Source organism: Talpa europaea, assembly GCF_964194135.1.
Source record: "Talpa europaea genome assembly, chromosome: 1".
In the NCBI taxonomy this organism is placed as follows: domain Eukaryota; kingdom Metazoa; phylum Chordata; class Mammalia; order Eulipotyphla; family Talpidae; genus Talpa; species Talpa europaea.
Genome location: NC_140073.1, coordinates 31126593 through 31148298, shown reverse-complemented (window position 1 = coordinate 31148298; position 21706 = coordinate 31126593). Strand labels below are relative to the sequence as shown.

The 21706-nt window shown below is 45.7% G+C and overlaps 1 protein-coding gene across 5 annotated transcripts in view; it reads left to right on the top strand.

The window, feature by feature from the left end:
* Positions 1-21706, top strand: part of NAV2 (neuron navigator 2) — a gene marked incomplete at both ends in the record, with an annotated part of 712365 nt that overhangs the window by 590304 nt on the left and 100355 nt on the right. For all 5 annotated transcript variants that reach the window (XM_084252230.1, XM_084252229.1, XM_084252228.1 and 2 more), the window contains one exon: positions 5296-5418. In XM_084252230.1, the coding sequence (XP_084108356.1) occupies positions 5296-5418 (123 nt within the window). The remainder of the gene's footprint in view (positions 1-5295; positions 5419-21706) is intronic.

Sequence of the window (21706 nt, the reverse complement as noted above, 5' to 3'; positions counted from 1 at the left end):
AAATAGAATACTGAACAGTGGAAGTATTGAAATGTTGGTGTTCTCTTTGAAACAGAAGTCAGAGGCTATTACTCATTCTGTGTTATCTTTATGGCCCCTCTGGCTTGCAGGCAGAGGTCTCATCCTACCTGGTATCCAAGCCCTTCCTGACTGTGCCCTTACCCATGCAGACAGCTCCTGTCTTTGTTGCTCATGTTCCAGCAACGGTGAAATACTTTTAACTTACTCTGTCTTTATTTCTCTCTGCTTTTGTGCTCATTATTCATGTGCCTAGAGAGCTCCTCCTCCTTTGGTTGGCAAACTCCTGTGCACCCTTCCAGGCCCAGCTTGAATAGCCCTCTTCTGTGACTCCTTCCCCAGCATGTTCAGAGACTGTCCTAGATCCATCTGTAATACCACTACACATGGTGTAGCAGTAGAGTCATCTGTTCAGTGTTTGAGTCCCTGTGAGATTTTTTAGTTTTGCTAGGGCCAGATAAGAAGTAGGTCTTAACATCTCTGGAACCCCAAACTGGCACAGAACCTAATGCATAATATTTGTGAAGTTGGAAGGGGAGAAGGAAATTCAGTCACGACTAAGTATTCTGATGTGCCAGGCACTGGACTCTCCATTCGCCATCTCTTCTACCTACTATGGCCTCTGAGGTGAATCTGCGGTCTCACCTGTCTTGCAGATGAGGAAACTGAAACTGAAACTACAGGAAAAAGTGACAAAGCTGGGATTTGAACCCATCTGCCTGCACTATGCTCTTAACCCCAGTTTCATTTTCCTCATCTGAAAAACAGATAAAAATACCCTTTTTTTTAATGGTATAAATTTATTTATGCATACAAGAGCTGGGGTACAGGCCAGAGATGCGGGGGTGAGAGGATTTACCAGAGACAGAGTAGGAAACAGAACAGGCAGACTGATGGAAATACACTGCTGAGGGGAGCAGCGGGCAAGACAGGAGAGGTCTGCTGCACCATGTGGGTTGCTCCCTGGCGGCAGGGGATTGAACTGGTGTTGCAGTGGCTGCAGACAGCTTCATAGGTGCGTCTTAACCTCTTGCGCCACTAGGGAGGCCCCAAAATACTGTTGATAAGATTCCTTTGATGATGTAATGACATTGCTCTCGGGACGCACTTAGCACAGTACCCAGCAAGCCTCAGTAGCTGTTAGTTCTTGTGAGTGATGTGCACAAGCTCCCTCAGCTAGCAGGGGGCAGAGGAAACATTTGAACTCAGGGCTCTTTGCTAACAGAACTGTGTTCCTAACTGATGCTCATGGACCACGCCAGCCTTGAAAAGCAGTAATAATAGCTCAGAGACATCATGTCAGTAGCAGAAGCTCCTGCAGTTTCTTTCCAGGAGTTTCTGGGGACGATGGAACAGATGGAGGGAGAACACCCTCCACCCATCCCATGGAAATCACAAGGCCAACATGGTAATTGTCCAGCGGCTTGACAATTTAGAACCCCACCCAGCAAACATTAGGATATTACAGCACCCCATTAGGCTCCGGCGCTAATTATTTACTCCCTCAAGGAGAAGGAAAGGGATTCAGTCCCTGGATCAGCAGGCTGCTCTCCTGGGGCCTCTGGCAATCATTCCTTCACCCATGTGAACCCCTCCTCAAGCTTCAAAAGACTCAGTTATAACTTCCCCGCCTCCCCAAACCTTCAGGAACACAAGCCTTTTTAAACCTTCTGAGCAAGGCCAGTGTTGTAGATGAACACTGGGTGATGGATTCCCTGTAAAATATGCTTGCTTAAAGGGCTAACTTTTTTTTTAAGTTTATTTATTTATACATACAAGAACTGGGGTACAGGCCAGAGGGGAGGAGGTGAGAGGATTCACCAGAGACAGAGTGTGGAGCAGAACAGGCAGATTGACTGACGTACACTGCTGAGGGGAGCAGCAGGCAAGACAGGAGCGGTCTGCTGTGCCATGTGGGTTGCTCCCTGGCCGGGGATCGAACTCATGCTGCAGAGGCTGGGGACAGCTTCATAGGTTGTGTCTTAACCCCTTGCGCCACCAGGGAGGCCGCAAAGGGCTAACTTATTAAGGCGTCTGTATTCATGGATTTGGTAGCCAATTCCTATACAAATTTGGGACAAACAAAAAAATATATATTTTTCATTAAGAGAACATGAATTATTTAAAATACATGAATTTTTTAGTTATTAATCAGACTGATGTGATTATTGGATGATAACTTAGAAAAAAATATTTTAAATTAGAGTCATGTGTGTGAGGCTGGTTCTAGTAGTAACTAGTCAACAGTCTCCCAGTGAGAGAGGATATACACTGAATTTATTTTGAGGAATATTATTTTAAAAAATTGAGTACATCTTTATAAATTTTTGAGGGAGAAATATCAACAAATTCCACATTTTTCACCACTCGCACCCCACATACACACACGTAGAGTGAATAAAACAGATTTGCAGCAAAGCTGAATCATTGTCAAATTAGTTGCAGTTAACTCCCTGCTTTCAGTTCTTTGTACATTTGAGAAGACAGAGGATCCTGGTTTGTCCTCGCCTTTTTCTCTCTACCCAAACAAAATCAGAATTCCCAGCAGCAGTTGGCAAGCCATATTAACACATTAGGCCCATCTCTCTACCTTGTAACCTCTTGGTTGACATTATCCCACAAAACTACACTGCAGAGCCTCCCTGGTGGTGCAAGGGGTTAAGCACCACATTATGAAGCAATCCGCAGCCTCTGCAGCACAAATTCAATTCCCGGCCGGCCAGGGAGGTACCCACATGGCACAGCAGACCTCTCTTGTCTCTCCCACTGTTCCCCTCAGAAGTGTATTTCCATCAGTCTGCTTGATCTGTTCCCCGCTCTGTCTCTGATGGATCCTCTCAACCCCCACATCTCTGGCCTGTACCTCAGCTCTTGTATTCATAAATAAATAAATCTTAAAAAAAAAAAATCATGCTGCACACGGTTGATACCGGATGGGGGCGCTGCAGCCCACCCCAGCTTTCCAGCTCTGGAATCCCACCAGGCTCTGCTCTCCAGTCTTCTCTGGAAGCCAGGGGTGTGTGCCTGTGGGCCTTGCTTGTCCATACGCCTGGGTGCATGTAATAGCCCAACCGTGTATGTTTTTACCAGCAATAAAAATCCAGTAGGGAAATGAATGCTCAAATTAGATTGTTTGACCTTTGACAAGATCTCCTCAGTTGAAAAACATGTTTATCTCTATAGTTGAGCAGATTTTGCTAAAATCAAAATGAAGAACCTTGTTTACTGGTGCAGCAAATTGGGTTTTGAAGAGATTCCACTGAATTCTCTTTGAAAGGATGTTGATCTAGAAAGTTCTGGCACAGTTGCTCTGTTGTGGTGTAGCTGTTGTTTTCTACCCTATGCTTGTTATAGGAGGGACCAGTGGGCCCTGGACAACTGTATCTGCTGGATGGGCAGGTGTATGGATAGACAAACAGGGGGACTGACAAGAAGACAGTGTAATTCTTGCCATATATTTTAGAAATTATTTGTTGATATTTAAGAGAAAAAATAAACCTATAACTGGTGTCCTAAGCCTGCCCAATGAAGCCTTTGGGCTTTAGTCACTCAAAACCAATATTTAGTAAACACTTAGTATGTGCTAGGCACATGGGGTAGAGATTTGAACAAAATAAGAATAGCAGCTGCCTTCAAGGAACTTCCTATCTAGTGTGGGAGACGAGCATTAGAAAGTAATTCCGCTCATAGTTATATATTTCTAACTATAATCACTGGTTGTTTTTTAATTGAGCAATTATATACCATATACATCTTAAAGTGTACAATTCAGTGGTTTTTAGTAATATTTACAGAGTTGTTTTTGAAGGATATGGTTGAGTGGAAACTTGAGTCTGATTGCAGAGTTTTGCTGGCGCAACTACAATTGATTTGACTAGCTGCAACAGACTTTCCATCACGTTGGCATTGCACCATTGGTGGTCATTGATGTCATAAATGGGGGCAAGGAGGGGACATGAGAGAAGTTCAGTTCAAACAGAGCATCCTGGAAGTGGCCTAAAGGCCAAACTGGAAGCTCCTTTTCATAGAAGGTGGCTCCAGTGAGAACATTCATTTCCACCCCAAACTTGAACTCACTGGTTCTGAGCAACCTTCACTGCATCTTATAATTCCACTTTTCTAAGATTGTATTCCAGGAATCTCCACTCATTGGTCTTATTGTTACATATGACTTGACTTGAAATGTAAACCATTTGCATTTTCAGACACCTTACATATTTATCTGATGAATTAAGCCATTTGTTTTCTGGTTCTGCTTGAGTTTTGCTTTGCCTTCCTGTACTCTGAAGATAGTGTGTGGGGGCAGGGTGGGGAGGGCAGTAATGACCCACACAGTCTTCTTTATGGGTATTCTGAAGAACCAAGATAGATGAGGTGAAGTGACTTTGGACCTGAGCTACCTCCTACTGGTCACTGAGGTCTAGTGATGGACAGTCAGTCATCTGTACAGAAAGTTCCAGGAGTACCCCCCCCACACACACACACAATATTGATTTCATCAAAAGAAAACTTTGTGATGTTACCCAGAGATCAGGAAAATGTAACTTAACATTAGTGTTATTCAGAGAATTTTGTGACTATGCCCTTAAGTCATGAGTAAATATCAAAGGTGACATTCACCATTGTAGGTCCTTCAAGGTGATGACAAGCCTAATAATCAGTCTTCCATTTTATAGTCTTAAGCAAGTTGCAGAAAACGCTGATATTCCTTAACTCTCTAAATCTTGTGTCTGCCTTATGACGCAGGAAGGCTGTGATATTCCTACAGTTTTGATTAAAAAAAAAAAAAAAAAAAAAACCAGAACTCAGGAAAGAGACTTGCTTGTGATGTTAAAGGTGGTTGCTCTATCTTTTCTTTCTCCTTCTCTTGAAAGCTTGCCTTTCTCCACCACACTGTTCTATTTTCCCCTATGATTTGCTAATTACTTGTCAGTTTCATTCACATTACTTAGGTAAAACACCTGCTTGAATAATTGCTGACATTCAAAAGAATGTCATGAATACATCTGACAGTTAATTTTATTCACTAGTTCCCTTCTGCTTCATAGATTCCTGTGAGTTTGGGTTAATTAAGCTGAGTTCTATTTTTGCCAGCAAGCCAGTGATCCTTTGGATTGAATCTGCAGCTGCGTTATCCCTGTGATCAGTAACTGCCTTGGGAAAGCCTCCATTCCTTCCCACTTAGAACACAGGACAGCCATGCTGGGCCTCTGGATATGAACGACAAGACTATATGCTTTTGACAGACATTTGCATCATCCTGTTCTCCTCTTAAAGGTACATGACCGATGGTGGACTTGGCCTCTACACCCGTCGCCTGAACCGACTCCCTGATGGGATGGCTGTGGTGCGGGAGACGCTGCAAAGAAATACCTCCCTGGGCCTTGGAGATGCTGACAGGTAAGCTTGATTTGCTTGGGGTTGACTTGAATGCAGAGATCATTCTAGAGTGGTCTGAGAAATGAGAGTGATGATATTAAGAGCAGATGGGTGCTGTTGTAGCCCCCATGGAAGCCGGGAGGCCTGGAAGCTGTGCTTGGCATTGAGAGCAGACACAGTAGGGAGGAGCGGGCTACTGAAAGCTTCTTGGCTAGCTTTTGAGTAGGTGGTACTTCTGACAGCAAGCACACAGGGAACTTAGTCATAGGTAGTTTTTGTTGTTGTTTTGACTATTACTACTGCATCTTCATCAGTTTCAGCAGGCCCCCTGGGTATGCTTTACTTCCTCTCATTAGCCAGCTTTCGAGGTATTGCACCTTGGAACCACATCCCTGGTGATGTGCAGAAGAGAACACTCTAGGCCTTGGCTAAATAGGCTTTACCTTAAGTCTCCTGTTACCTGGGGATGGGAGGCAAGGAATAGGGATGAAGGTTTATGTGCCACCAAGTAAGTGGTCGACATTAAAAAGCTTCTGAAAACACTACAGTGAAAAAGAGTCAATATTTGGCTTCCAAGTTTCTAGTCTTTACTTTTGCCAACACACTGATTCTGTAACCATGAGCAATTGATTAAAGGGGATTGGACTATACTGTTTCTAAGCTCCTTCCCCACTCTGAGGTGCTATGTTTCTAGATTTCAGTACCCTTTAATGCTGTAATTGTTAAAGGATTTTCTGTCCTATTTGACCTCTTGTGCATCTGGATTGATGAGACAGTGTGGAATTTAGATGTGCAGAGTTAGAAGTCACTGCTATTTTTTTGTGTGTGTGGGGAGGGTGCCAGACCTGGTGTGTCAGAAAGCTGAGTGTTTGTAACACAAATACAACTTCTCGCTGTTCTCTTGGCAGTTCTCTGGCTTCAGAGAAACAGGACAGCATAGTAAGGAGACTGACATTAGCATCACCCCCAGAAATGGATTTACTAAAGAATAATCTTTACCTTCTGTCAGGGAGGATTGGACAGCTTGAGCTGGGTGGAGAGCACTAAACTGGTTGTCGGGAACTAGGGATCAGATCCAAATGCTGCCATTAACATGAATGTCTTTCTCAGAGACACCCCCAGTATTGAGGGTGCTGATCTATATCAGAGAGGACAAAAGGCTTTCCACTGCAAGCGTGGTTTTTCCCTGATGATTAATATGGCTTGCAGCCTCCATAGAAAGATGAACCATTTGAGAACTGCTCTTTCTAAGGCCAAAATTCTCTGTAAATAAAATCATTAGAGTCAATATTACCAGGGAAAAAAATCAGTGTTGCAACACCCCCAATGGAGATTTCACAATTTGCCAAATTATTTTGCTGGTTTGTGTTCCCCTTTAAACATGTCATTGGTTAGTAAATCTATTAGCATAAAATGCAAGCCTTACAAGGTACATTTCCCCCATAGCAAAAGAAGAATCTGTGCTAGGCAGTTTAATTTAATGCTTCATTGCAGGGTTAATGGAATTATAATAGATCACAGCTGAGTTTGTTTCTGCTTTAGAGATGGAAGATTTGGGTGGGGACTGGCAGAGGCATAGCATGTGTTATTATTCCATTTCAGTATGGACCGTGGGGGCAAGTGGGCAGCAGTGCCTTCTGGTTCTCCCCAGACTGGGATAATCAGACGTGAGCATTATTTAAGACTGAATGGGTAGCTGATCAAATTTTAAAGAAATAATTCAGGTCACTTAAAAAAATAATTTAATAATTCTTGTAAGTTTCCTATTTTATATGTTTTGACCCGTAGGCACTGAGATATTTTGCATTGTTCTGAAATATGGTAAACTTCTTTAATCCCCAAAGTTATTATAAAAACACCATAGTAATGCTTCATCTGTGGTTAAGCTGAAGTAATAATGGATTCATTTTTATAAAGTTCTTCATGTAACTCTTCTCTAAAAACAATATTTTCCTCCAAAATGGGAGGCTAATATTAGTAGTAGCAGAAATTATTTTGGACTTTAGGCAGAGTAATATTTCTTTGTAACATTTAAATTTTAATATTTTGGAGCTAGCACATCAGACCTATGATTTTACAAATACTGCTTAGGGTAAGGGTAGTGTAGGCTTGAGAGAATTTAATGTGAATTATCAAGGAAGAAAGTCACAGATGGTGGGCAGATATGTGTACATGGAAGTATGCAAATGACTGCAGGTAAGGTAGTCCTACTCTTGCCCCTATTGTTAGAACTATATCCTTTTTTTTCCTGTCCCTTTTATTTGGGTAATAAGTCATAGGCAATTCAATATCAAGTTTTCTTAAGACTGTAAATGTAAATTGAGATTACGTGCTTCTGATGAGTCTATTACATCAGAAAAGTAGATGTGTTTATATAAAGTGCAGATATTTCAATGCTACTATATAGAAAGTATTTTTCTTCATTTATAAATTAGATCTGTACAGGTAGAATGTTAACATATTGGTGAGAAGAAACTTAATAATCATTTAAGTCTGTCCCTCCTCATAAGGCTCTTTTCCTCTACGCCATTATCTGGGGAGACTTCCAAGACCACAGTGTTTGTTGATTATTGTTTTAGAACATATATCTTCCAGTGTACATTTAAATATCTCATATTCTTTATCCAAATGCATCATCCAAATGATTTTCACTGCATTGGAATCAAACACTGCTGTTTATATGGATTCATTTTATTAGGCACTAGCTGGAAATAACTAGGTTGATGAACTAACAGACTGATTTCAACTGTTTACTTCCCGTTTTACTCAGGTCATACGTTCTAATCCTAACATGCATCTAATGCTGACATTGTGGCTTATTTTGTATCAGATACCTGTATTTTGACCTTTTTTTTAATCAATGATTTTATTATGCCAAAAATACGTGCTCGTGGTAGAAGACTATGCTCCTTATATAATTTTAGTGAAAAAAATGCAAAGGACCCAATACCTTTCCAGAATCCCCCCCCCCCACCTGGTTCCCCTTTCACCTGCAAAAAAGAGTCCCAGAGCTGTGATATTTCCCGGAATTTCTTTATTAAAAAATATATATGTGTATATTTTAAGGATTTTGAGTGCTTAAAACAGAGGTTGCATGAGTTCCACTAAGCAACTAGGAAAAGTACTAAGAGATAACACTTGACTCAACTTCGTAAGCAGAGCCAGTCACCTTACCGTGGAGAGTGGAGAATCATTAACCTCACAGTGCAAGCCCAGAGAGCAGCCAGCCCAGGGGAGGCCCACAAGGACACTGACTTACCACACAGACCCTGGTTGTTTATGACAGGATGTGGTTGGGGTACCTTTAGGGTTATTAAAAGTAACTGACAGGAATGTGGACCTTCAGAGCCTAGGATGTAGGGAGGGACCATGTCAGTTTGGGAGTCTCGTATGTCACCAGTCAGCTTCCAAGAAATAATAAATGACACTAGTAAATTCAAAATGCCAAGTCTGCCCTTGATCTCCTGTCGCTCTTCAGGGTTGCCACCCCCAGGGTCCAGGGTTTATAGGATAGTCAGCAGCGGCTACATCCAGCAAGCTAGAACCCGCTGCCTGAAAAGAGGACATCAAAAGAGACAAATGGGGGGCCTACCTGGCTGCTCAAGGGATTAAACATCAGTACTATGAAGCAATATGCACCTACTGCAGCATGAGTTCCATCCCCGGCCAGGGAGCTACCTACATGGCGCAGCAGACCTCTCCTGACTTGCCCTCTGCTCCCCTCAGCATTGTATTTGAGTCAGTCTGCCTGTTCTGCTCCCTACTCTGTCTCTGGTGAATCCTCTCACCCCCCACACCCCTGGCCTGTGCCCCAGTTCTTGTATGCATAAATAAATAAATCTTTCAGAAAAAAAAAAAAAAAAGAGAGAGACAAATGGAAGTGGCTTCTTATAAGTCATAGGGCCCAGATAACAAACAAATATTGCTGTGGCGTGGAGGTCTCTGGGTTGCAGCCAGGAAGAAGGCAGCGGGATGAGAGACTGGGCTTCCAGAGACAGATGGTTTGTTGAACTCTCTCAAGTTGAATGTTTTCAAAGCTTAAAGCTCAGCTCTAGGAAGGTGTCCACTTCCAAGAGTCTTTCTTTGTCCCTCCAAAGCATCTCTAGGCCCATCAACTTTTGCATTGCCTTGTGCTTTAGCGTTCAGGGGGCTGGGAGCACAGAGAGACTCCTCCGTGGCCTCTCAGGTTGGCTGTGCATGAGAGCCACAGGAGGATTTTGGAATCACTGTTAACTTTCTTCCAAACCATTAGACTGCATAGAATGCCAGTGGTTTTTATTTAGGAAATAGCACCCCCCCAAAAAAAAAAAAAGTTCCATGATGAAACCTTGTTTAAGACTGTAACAAAATGAAAATTAGCACTGACAACATGCCAGGAAATCAAACAAGGAGAAGAAACTGTTTTTTTTTCCTTCTTGTTACAAGGGTTTCATTACCCTCCCTCCAAATGTTGAGTGTTTTAGGTCTGGAGACAGCATTTTCAGTTAAGGATTCAGAGCCACTAAACAGACTTTTTGATCTGCATTGGGGGCTCTGTCCTTGGTGCTCAGAGCTGTCCCAGTTTTGGTTTGAATTGGGAGTCCCCTGGTGTGAGGATGTAACTATGCAACCTGGTATTTGACTGGCCTGCCAAGCCGAACCCTCCTTCCTTGATGTGAGTGTCACAAGATCTTCAGGAACCCAGGGCACCACTCAGCTTTGAGATTTGTGTGGAACAAGACAGCCCTCCTGGCTCCCAGCAATGCATTCAGAAATTCAGGCCTGACGTGGAGGGGAGAGTTTAATCCAGGTCAGAAGTAGGACCCCAGCCAGCAAATGGAATGGGATGGGGGGACCCTTTACGGTTAATAGGTTCCCCAACTGGTTATTTGATGGGCACAACCCCTGCTGTGATATACAGACAAGATGGAGCTGAGATAGGGAGAGATTTCTCTGCTCACCTTACTTTCAAGGCTCTGGCAGGCAAAACAACATCCTGTTCCCAAAGATGTCCATGTGCTAATCTTCCCAAACCTATGAATGTGTCTTGCTACATAACCCAGAGAGTTAAGGTTTCCTCTCAGCTGACATTCAAGCTAGGGAGTTTACCCTGGATAATCCAAGTGAACCTGTGTAATCACAAGGTCACTAAAAGTGGAGGAGGCAGGAGAGGAAGGCAGAGTAACACTAAGTGAGAAGGACTCAACCTGCTCATAGAGGTTTTAAAGATGGAGGAAGGGGCCACAGTCAAGGAACGGGGGCCCCTCTATAAAGGGAGAAAGTCAAGAGGACAGAAGCTCAGGTGGATCCTCCAGAAATGAATATAACTCTGGAAACACCTGTGGTTTTGCCCTTGAGGCCCACATCAGACTTCTGATTCCCAGTGCTGTAAGATACATTTTCATTTAGTACCTACCACAGACATTTTGAAAAGTTCTCTTTCCAGGACCCAGATAACCATTGTGTGGTCCCTGAGTTTCTCTAGCCCGAGATTGGGGGTCTCTGAGGTGAGCCATGGTTGAAGGAGGCCCCTGTCCCTGCCACTACTCCTACCTCCCTTGCACTGTCTGCCCTCTGTGTCTGCTGTGCTTGTTGCTCTCTGATCCCCCCACTGGAACCAAGCAGGGCAAGAGTCTCTCCCCTCTCACCTTATCGCATTTGGTACCGTCCTGCCTGCCAGTCTTTGGACCTTGTTTCCTCCATATCCATGTGATCCATAGCTTTCTTACTGGACAGTGCAAGCAGGCCATTTCCATCCTCGCTGCAGGTTCTGTTGGGCAGCTGATAGAGTGGACACCTCAGGGCATATTTCAAAAGGCAGCTGTGGAGCACGGAGGAGACCGGACGATGGAGGGGGTGGGGACATTCCTGCCTAAGAGACTCTGGGTCCAGGCACTCTCTCAGGCAAGACTCTTAACTGTCCAGGTTTGGGAATTTGTCTCTAAAATGAGGACAGTGTCTCACAGGACCACTATAAGCTGCACACGAGGTGAAGGCATTTTGTAAAATACCAAACAAGGATAAATACTCCAATTAGTCCTCAGCCAGGCAAGGAATCTGTTCCCTACCCCTCTATAGCTCCCTTTCCTTTATCTATATTTAATTAACTCATAATCGAGCCCTTTCTTTCCTTGTCACCTTAGAGTAATTCTATGTAATGAAAGGACAGTTGTAAATTAAAGGCGTGCAGCACTGGGACTAGGGGAAAAGAAAGTTAGACTATGACATGTAGGAAAGAGGGAACTTCGAGAATACGGTACAATCGCCATAAATACCTGCACAGTTGCATATTTGAGTGTTGTTTTAACACAGAGAGTCCAGCAGGCTTAAGTGAGAATGAACTTTGCCTTGCTTTTCTCCCCTCTCTACCTGACTTCTTTTATGTCTTTATTTTTCCTTGCTTGGGTCAACCAGTTGAGAAAGATCTCGCTCTTTCTCGTCCTCTGCCCTCCATCCCGCCCCACTTCCCCGAGCCTTTCCCTTTGCCTTGCATTCTCCTTTCCTCCTCCTTCTGACTGCCTCCCCACCGTCACACCCACTCCAGCCCTGAGTCTTTTCCTCATCCTGCATTCCCAGGTCACACCCATTTTCCTGGGAGGAGCAGATGCCTCTGGCACAGCACCCAGCATCCAGGGTCTTCTCTGAGCTCCTTCGCCCTTTCTTCTCCTGCTTGGGGATAGCAAAGGAAACAAAGTTGGAGAGAATGAAAGTCACTTTCATTTTATTTATTTATTTATTTATTTATTTTTAAAAAGGATTTATTTATTTATTTATTTATTTATTAATTTATGCAAGCACTGGGTCTAGTGAGAAGCGCGGGAGGGTGAGAGAATTCACCAGAGCCAGAGCAGGGAGCAGAGCAGGCAGAGGGACCAAAGTACACTGCTGAGGGGAGCAGCGGGCGGCAGGAGAGGTCTGCGCGCCATGTGGGACCCTCCTCCGGTGGCCGGGGAGCAGCCGGGGATCGAACCGGCGCTGCAGAGGCCGCGGGCAGCTTCGCAACCCAGCACTCAACCGCTGCGCGCCACCGGGGAGGCCCTCACTTTCATTTTAAAGCTCATAAAAAAAGCCTTCGAGGCAAATCTCTATTTCCGTGGTAACAGGGTAATAATTACTGTGGCCTTTCCCAAGGGCCTTTTCTTCCTGCTGGTACCTCTGACTTCCTTTTTAAATAAGAGCTGCTGCTTTTGTGGGGTGGGTGGGCAGGGGCCACCTGTGCTGAACCGGGGGTGGTGCTGACAGGAAGCAAACCATCTGCACCTTAAGCCACAAAGGAATTCTCCCAGGGGCTGTTAAGAGGAGAGAAGGGCTAGTCAGTGGGTATCATTGCACAGAGATGCCGTTTTTTTTCACTTGAAAATAAAAAGGCAGTATCTTGGCCCCAGGAGGATCTTCCACTGCCTGATGTTGCCCGACCTCTGACTTTGTTCCAGGCTATACTGTGGTAGAAGCAGAGCTGAGTGGAGCAGGCGCAATCACTATCCCAAAGTGCATTTTTCAAAGATGCTGCCTTTTTGTCAGTTGTTTAAAGGAAATTTGTAGACTTGATGGCTGTTCAGAGCATGGGTGAGATGCTGTTCAGCAGTAGGAAAGGAAGAATAAGAGCTCAAAAGGAAAAGCTAGCATGGGATTTCTTCTTCTCGACTTATTCCACCCAGTAATAGGCCCCAAGTCAGAATCTGACCACACTTGTGCCCTGAAACTGAAAACAGCGTTTTAAGCTGGGCACCTGGACGAGTCCTGGCCTCTCAGTCAGGAAAGGACAGGTCGTGCTGGATGACAAACAGCTTCTGAGCCCAGCCTCATTGTCTGGCCGTTGCAGACGTGTGGCTGTGCCTCACTCTGACTCAGGGGCTGGGTGCCTGCAGGACCACCCCTGAGGGCACTGACAGCCCCCTTAGCAGAGAGTGGGGTGAGCCATGCACCATCTCTTCAAGCTCCCACGTGGAAATGGCCCACCTGACTTTACAGTCTCTTGTCTTTGACCAAAGGAAGTCATGTGGCTGCAAGTAAATTCAAAGATAAAGAGAAGTGCGTGCATCTGCACCACATGCCTGTGAGCAGAACAGAAAATATACAGGGCACTGGACTAGTGACCGTCATTTTTGTATCACAGACAAATGGTGTGTAATTAAACCTGTGCCTATCCCCACCCCCATTACTGAACCAGCTCGTACAGTGCGGCTCACTACTTACTGTATACCTGGCAGCATCCACCAACCTGACTGATGGGCTCTGCTAGCAGGAGAGCGAGCACATAGACAATCACATGATGACTGAATTTTAAACAATATGTGGACTCATTTGTATTTCACCCAAATATCTGGACTAAGTTTTGATAAGTGGCGGTTTAGAGAAATTGCTGGTGATTGCTGAATATTTACAGAGCACCTACTGTGCCCCAGACCCTAGGATCCAGAGATGAAGGGTATCGTCCCTGCTCCCTGCTCGCAGGAAGCTGACAATCAAGTACAGAGAGAGAAATCCAAACAGGCCTGCGAAACTGGGTGTGGCGGAGGGTGCTGGAGGGTTTCACGGGGTGCAGGAAGGGGCATCTCGGGAGCTCAGTGCCACCCTCTTTGGGGAACTTGGTGTTATCATAACAAAATGCAAGAGTTTCTTTTCCTGTCGATGATGATTTGAAAGGTTCTTTAGAAACATTAGCCAAGTGTCAAAATAGGCCCACTTATCTCATCATCCGTTTGGAGTTTTCTTTTTGTTGCCTTTAATACCGTTGTCACTTGTAAAGAGCAACCCAGTCAAGATTCTGTTGCTGAAGTGTAACCTCTGGCTGAAGTCCATGGAGTGTATGGGTGGCATCCTGTACCCTGCCCTTTGCAGAAGTGTCCCTGGCTACAAAGTGACCTTTGGTTTTGTCATGCAGGACAGATGTGACAACCTAGAGTTTTATTCAGTGTTACCTTCCATATAAATGTGTTTCCCCAAGGCTGCCTTTCTGAAGCCTGCTCGGTGTCAGGAGGCAGCAGCTTACAAAACAAGGCTGGGTGAAGGAGTCCTTCAGCAGCACCCATTACAGCCCCTCACTTTGCCATTGAGGAATTGTTGGAAACCCAGTAGCCCGTTTCTGGTGGCCCAGTGACCACTCAGCCCCCTGGCTTCAGTGAGAAAGGCCATCTCAGTGTGAGTTTGGGAAATACGAACACTAAATAATTCTGATGGAAACACCCGTTTTCAGTGATGCTGATTGCAAATGCGGCTGATATAAAAAAGAAGGGTTACACTGGGAACTGAGGGGCCTCATCCTAGATCTGACCCTGCCACCACTGATCATTTGAGCACAATGTTTCCCTTCCGAACCCTCTGGTTTCTTCATCTGTGTTGTCCCACTGGCTTATCCTAAGGTCTTGGAATGGCTGTGAATCAGTGTTCTTGTAAAAACTGGGGCTCTCTACCAAGAATCAGGGAGTGTGTGCAGACCCAACAGTCCGGGGAGCCCACTGTTCTTCACACAGCAGACCATTGCCAGAGAAGAGAAAGGCTCGTGGCCTCCATCCTCAGTGCATTTCACAGCTAAGCCACCCATTTACAGGAGGGTGAGAGAGGCAGGTTGCTGTTGCTGCTCAGGGTAGGCACAGGAGAGTGCCCAGGGCCAAGGGACCAGAATACCATCTTCCAATGGTGGCAGCACAGTGGATGAGAGCAGCTGGGCCTCATGCCTTGCTGACACTTTAGAGAAAATCATACATTACAGTGGATCTTGCTCTATCTTGGAACGTCACCAAAATTATACTGAGAGTTGAAGCTTATAGAGTTATGGTCTTATTTTCATTGAGATAAAATTCCAAATGACTGATAAGCAGTGAATTATATTTATTTTGCTGGGTGTTCTGACTTAGGATTTAATTGGACTTGGAGGTGATGGTCCTTATTCCCTAAATCAGCACTCAGTGGTGGCGCCTGTCCAGAGGGGAAAGGCTGCTTTGGGAATGAGCAGTGTTGGGAGGCTAGCAGGGGTGTCCCCAGGCTGGGATTGTTCATCCAGTTGGCAGGCTTTGCAGGGTGCATCCCAATCCCTGAGGGCAAAACGTTAGTGAAGTGAATTTTGCGTATAAGGGATCTAAGGCTGCAAATGGGACATTCCTTCCCCAAAGCCACTCTGCTGCAGGGGCAAAGTGAGGATTTGTGTTTGGGTCATCAAAAAGGGGTGCTTGCCTCACTTCTTGTTCAAAGACTTGGTTGCAGTCCCACTACTATGTGCCCCCCACTTGGGAGCTACCTGAGAAATCAGTGAGCATCTCCTGGTTCTCAGCTCCAAATGGGGTGCTTGCAGCTGAACCACAAACCTCAGAGAGTCCTGGGTCCAGGTAGCAGTTTCCCCATTTGGGACATTCAGTGAAAGAAAAGTCCAAGAAGCCGCTTAGGCTCAGCGTAGCTGAGGGCCTTATGAGAATTTTAGGGACGTTGGAAGAGAGAATGTAATGCTTTCCTCTTAACATTAAACTCCTTCAATGCCAGAACCTCCAGCAAAGGCATCAGTTTTGCTGTTGTCATTCTGATCACACTGGTGACAGGCTCTGCCTTCTGAGCCCGTCCATCATCCTCTCTGGAAGTGGCCCCACTCTAGACCCCTGTGGCTTTTTTGTGTCCCAGCAACACTAGAAGAGGGGCCGGCTTTGTCTGCTCCAGCTGCAGCCTCGCTCTCCCTCATTCTCTGTGTGCTTTGATTTATCCCCTTCATTAATCCTGGTGCTTAGTACTGTAAAATTGCTTGAAATGAGATCTGAAGAGACTCTGACATTTTGAGGGATGTTGCAGGATTGTGTGGAGGAGATTAAATGGGGACTGAGGGAAATGAGGTGGTTGCATGGCTCAGTGAGCTCATGCCCCTGACTGAAGGGTCTCTGTCTCTGCCTCTCCCTGCAGCTTACCCTGAGATTTGGGAGAGAGATGAGCAAACACCTATGGTTTCCCCACTGGCAAAATAATGCTTAAAAAACCAATCTTCCCTGGCTGCTTTGGGTTGTCTGGAAATGGATTGTGGGTAACCCATGGGTATGTAGTAGTGGAAGCCCTAGAGGAGCAACACAGAGCATGGTGGTTCTGGTATGTACCTGCTGTGCTGCCTTTTAGAGGGTGCACAGGCAAGGGCAAGGGTCATCTGGGTTCCTACAGTCAGCCACTGGGTACTATGTGGGAGGTGAGAATGGCTTTCCAGTTCCCTCTGCCCTGTGCTATGGGAGTTCCTGTGAGAGAAGGGTCCACATTTTGGTTGTCAGTGTGGAAGGGACTCACCAGAGCTGTGGGTATACCAGGGATGAGGTCTATAGGGAGGCTGCCTTAACTTCACAGAACTCTTGGCATTTTGCTATCTGGGCTTCTAGCCAGGGGTTCTTGTCAATAACTCTTATTTATCGAGCACCTACTGTGTTCCAGGTATTCTCCTAGATGCTTTGCATTTGTGCCTTGATGACCCAGCAAGACAGAAGGTTTCCACATTTCTCACATGAGGAATTCTGGGGTTGATGAATCTAAATGGCTTGAGTGAGTGGCAGAGATCCAATTCCAACCTCAACCTGTTTGACTCCAAAACCAATGTTCTCTCCAGGGCACCATGCTGCCCAGCTCTTAAAAGGGGAGAGTATTCCCATGAGGTTTAGTCTTCAAATCCAAAAAATTTAGTCTTGGAATAATCAGAAATAACCTCCTGCTTTCTCTTACCTGAGCAGTCCCCACACATGCTTCAGGACTGCTTCTAGCCCTGCCTTTCATGGGAAGCCTATTGCCTTCTACCCTCCTCTTCTAACCTCGAACAGGATCCTTCTGGGGCCTCTCATGCATCTGAGGTCTCCCCACAGCCTGTGCTTTGTTCTCCAATATTATTTAGCATGCCTTTAGGATTGTCTGCTCCTAGGTGTGGTCCCCCCCACTAGCCTAAGAGGAAGGAACTAGAATATCTTACTCTTCTCAGCCTTTGCACACAGTCTGGCATATAAATTAGTAGCTGTTTGCTGTATGTTACCCTAAGTTTTCCTAAGAATGATGGATTACAGCTACCTCATTCTCATTGGCCGCTGCCCTGTTCTTATTGGTTAGTGCTCTGTCCTGACTGGTCACTGCTGTGTTCAGTTTGGTTGGTGTCCTGCTCTGGTGGTTTGGTGCCTGTGTCTCATCAATTTTAAATATTTCTCACTTGTTCATACTTACCAAAAAAATAAGTATTTCTCACTTCAGTTCCACATCTCACTCATTCACGATACCTGTAATGAGCACCTTGTCTGTAGCCACAGAACCAGAGTTGGGCAGCATGGTGTCCCAGAGAGAACATTGGCTTTGGAGTCAGAGAGGCCAAGGTGGGGATTGGAGCTCTGCCACTCACAGCCTGTATGCCCCTGAGCAGTCACTCAGATTCACTGGCCCCAGGATTCCTCATGTGAGAAATTTCTCTTGCTGGGTCTGCAAAGCACATGACAAGGTGATGTTAACCTCACAATCATTAATAATATTACTGGTTATTAACTTTCCTCTCCTTTTCAGCCAGTCTTTTGGCAAGTCTTATACATCGTCCCTCAAAAAGATCTCTTAAATCTTCATGTAGTATGTTCTTCACCCAGTGTCCATTGTGATCTTAACACACACGTCAGATCCCTTCTGGCCCCTGCCTAAAACTTCACCTCAGTGGACTTCCACAGCACATAGAATAAATCCAGACTCCTTGCCATGGTCTCCAAGGTAGTGCATGTGGTAACCTCTGTCCGCTGCTGTGGCTTCACTTCATTCCACTCCCGTTTCAGACATGTGTCTTCTTCCAGTGCCTTGAACTTGCCAAACCCTGGCTCCCTTCAGAAGCTTTGCACATTCTATCCCCTCTGCCTGGAATGTGCTTCCCACTCCCTTTTCCTCTTTACAAGGCTGGTTCATTCTCTTCCAGCTCAGCTCCAGTACCACCCCTCAGGAAGCCATCCTTGACCAGTCTTTTTTTTTTTTTTTTTAAAGATTTATTTATGCATACAAGAATGGGGGTACAGGCCAGAGGTGCAGGGGGTGAGAGGATTCACTAAAGACAGAGTAGGGAACAGAACAGGCAGATTGACTGAAATATACTGCTGAGGGGAGCAGCGGGTGAGACAGGAGTAGTCTGCTGCTCCATGTGGGTTGCTCCCTGGCTGGGAATTGAACTCATGCTGCAGAGTCTGCGGTCAGCTTCATAGGTTGTGTCTTAACCCCTTGCGCACCAGGGAGGCCCCCATCCTTGACCATTCTAACAAAGGTCTCAGCTGTTAGTGCCTTTTGGAGAATTCAGTTTATTTCACAGTCCTTATTTGTTTTTTTGTTTTGCATTTGTTTTTTGATTTGTTTGTTATGTCTTCCCACTAGATTAGAAGTATCAATAAAACAGAAACTAAGTCAATTCTGTTCACAGGTGAATTTCCTTCCCAGCACAGCACCTGGCTGGGAGGGGATTCATTACATGTATCACGAATGAGTGAATGATGCAGAGCTGAAGTGAGAAATATTTAAAGCTGATTTGAGGCAGCACCAACCAATCAGAACAGAGCAGTGACCAGTCAGATAAGAGTACCAGCAATGAGTATGGGACATTAGTAGCTATAAAAAAAAAACCTCATAGCTGATATAGATCAACCCTGCTGGTTATGGCTTATAGTGAACCATCCCACTCAGTCCTCAAAATAAATTAATCATGGGCTTAACCTGCCTTCCAAAATGGGTTTGTTGGTACCCAAAAGCCTGTCCTGTGAGAAATTAAATATTTAAACCAGCCCACTACCCTCTTTGGGAATGTGATTTCAAATCCTGGGTCCTGGCAGGTTGAGACTCCAGCTTTGCTGATCCCCAGCTACATGACAGGGGCAGTTAACTTGGCCATCCCCAGCCCCTGGGTTCTCCTCATCTGTAAAATAGACATACTGAGCCCACCTCCTAGGGCTGCTGTGAAGATTAAATGAGAGTAATGCAGGGGTGACTTTAGCCAGAGCCTTTACCAAGAAACACCCTCAGTTAATGGCAGCACATTTTATTTGGTCAAGGACTAGAATGCTGATGCACAGGTGAATAAAGCCCAGATGCACAGGTGAATAAATACTGATGCACAGGTGAATAAAGTGAGCCCAGAAAGGGTAAAGTGCCTTGTCTGGGGAGCAAAGATGTAAATGGGTCTTCTCAGCCCAGGTCCGGTGCTGTGGCCATTGGCCGGCATGATTTCCTACCCTCTGTCACTTCTCTTGTGATTCTGCTTTGAGTCTCACTCAGCTCTTGTCCCCCAACTTCTCCTGTCTTTGGGGATCTCTGGTAGGAGAAAAAAAGCACACCCCAGAGGGCAACTGGCAAACACCGAAGTAGTCGACACACTCCACATCCCAGCAGGAGGTCCCACTCTTTGGAACTAGTAGACTAACCGCCATGTAACAACATCAGAGGTGCAAACTTGTTAAAATCCCCAGCAAAAGTCTTGAAACAGAACTTGAAAGGGTTTATGACCCTGTGGATTTGAACTTCTCTCTGAGCCAAGCTGTAATTCCAGCTCTGCTTTTGGAAGTAAAGATCAGAGCCATAATTTGAGGAGGGCCTCAGAATGCACACTGATTATGTTTCAGGGCACAAGCTGTGGGGCGAAGCTGCTTTGGGAGGACCTGGGAGACTGACCAGGGAGGGGGTATGGGCTGGAGGGCAGAGAGGAGTGAAGCAGGGTGTCTAACTGAGGCAATTAAATATCCTTACTTCTCAATTTAAACAAAAACCCTGAGGAAGTTTCCCAGAAGGCTGTGTTCTTAATGATCCGGAATAAAGGGAGCCAAGCCAAAAGCTGGTGGAGCTAATGGGAGCCCTGGCCTTGAATGTCCCTGCAGGGAGTCTGCAGGGCAGAGCCTCTGACCACAACCAGCACTTGTCATGCTAAAGACACAGCCACTGGGGTGCCACTGAGGTCAGCTTCCAGACTGCAGATTTGAATTCCACCCTGGAAAGCAGGGGCTCTTTCTGTCTGTTTCTGTCCACCGGCTTCATTGGCATGTCTGCTGGAGCTGCACTTCCCGGTATAGTTCCTCTTTCTCACTGGCTGTCCCTGTCCTGTTCCTGCACGTTCCTCTCCTGCACAGCTACGACCATCTCTTCCCTAATGCAGATCTGCCCAAGGACATTACTCAACTACTTAAAATCCTTGTGACCCCACATCACTATTAAGTCTAGACCTCTGAGGAGACCCACTAGCCCTGGTCCCTTCAGCCACATCTAACTCTTGGCAGTCTCAAGCACACCCCATGGAGTTCTGTGTTTCTGTGCCTTTGCCCATGAAATGTCCTCTGCCTGAAATGTCTTCTCCTGACCCTTCTTTGCCAGGCTCACACCGCCCTCTAAGCATTCAGCTCTGACACAGTAAGCATCCTTCTTTTCTGTTCCCAAGGAACCTTAAGCAAGCCTTTGCTTTGTTTTATTTTTTTCCCACCACTATCCCTTATAGTTCTTTACTTTAACTTACAGCAAATCTTGAGTTCTCCCCCCATGTTACCCCTCAAAGCAGGGATTGTCTTATTTACCACTGGGTTTCTGGAACCTAACGATAGTCTGCACATAGTAGGCACTCAGTCAACACTTGTTGAACTTTCAGCTCCAGTGTTACCTGAGCAAGTGGTGTCTCCCCAGCTGTTGTCTCCCCAGCTGTTGGCCTTGAGTTTTTCCACTATGAATGAGGTTGTTTTTCTCACTCTCATACTGGCTCAGTCTTAGCAGGGTAGGTAGCACAGAGTAGGTCTTCAGTTAAAATAGGATACAAGCCTGAGATGATTTAGGGATATACTGTGTATGGGTGTTTGCCAGCACTGAGGAACACAGGGAGCCTTCTTCAGATGCCAAAGTCCTCTCCATTGTTTCAGACACCAGGGTGGGGGCCCCTGAAGGAAGGGGCACATAGTCAGGTCTCTGGCGATGCTTTCCAGTTCACAGGTCAGAGCAAGGGCCCTGTGGCACAGGGTAGACTGGGAAGGATCCCTGAAGGAGGGGACTTTACCGGGGGTCTTGGAAAACAGGTGGTGAGGAGAAAGAGCAGGCAGGTTTGGCAGGAAGGATAATGGGATGGAGGAAAAGAAAGCCTGGCGTTTGGTTCTCTGGGAAAGAAGACCCCATCTCTGAAGGCTGACCTTGTGTTTTCCAGCTTGGAAGATGCTTTACTCTGATACTTAACACTTCCCCTGAGCCACCCCTCCCACTGTGCCCTTCAGAAGTCCCCTCCCCAGCTCCAGGCTGCGTCAGAGGTCATCCCTATGTCCTTGAGAGAAGCCTTCTGAAAACAGACACTGATAGACTGAGGCAAATAGCTCACTTATTTGTAGGTGCCCCCAGGGCTCATGGTATTAGA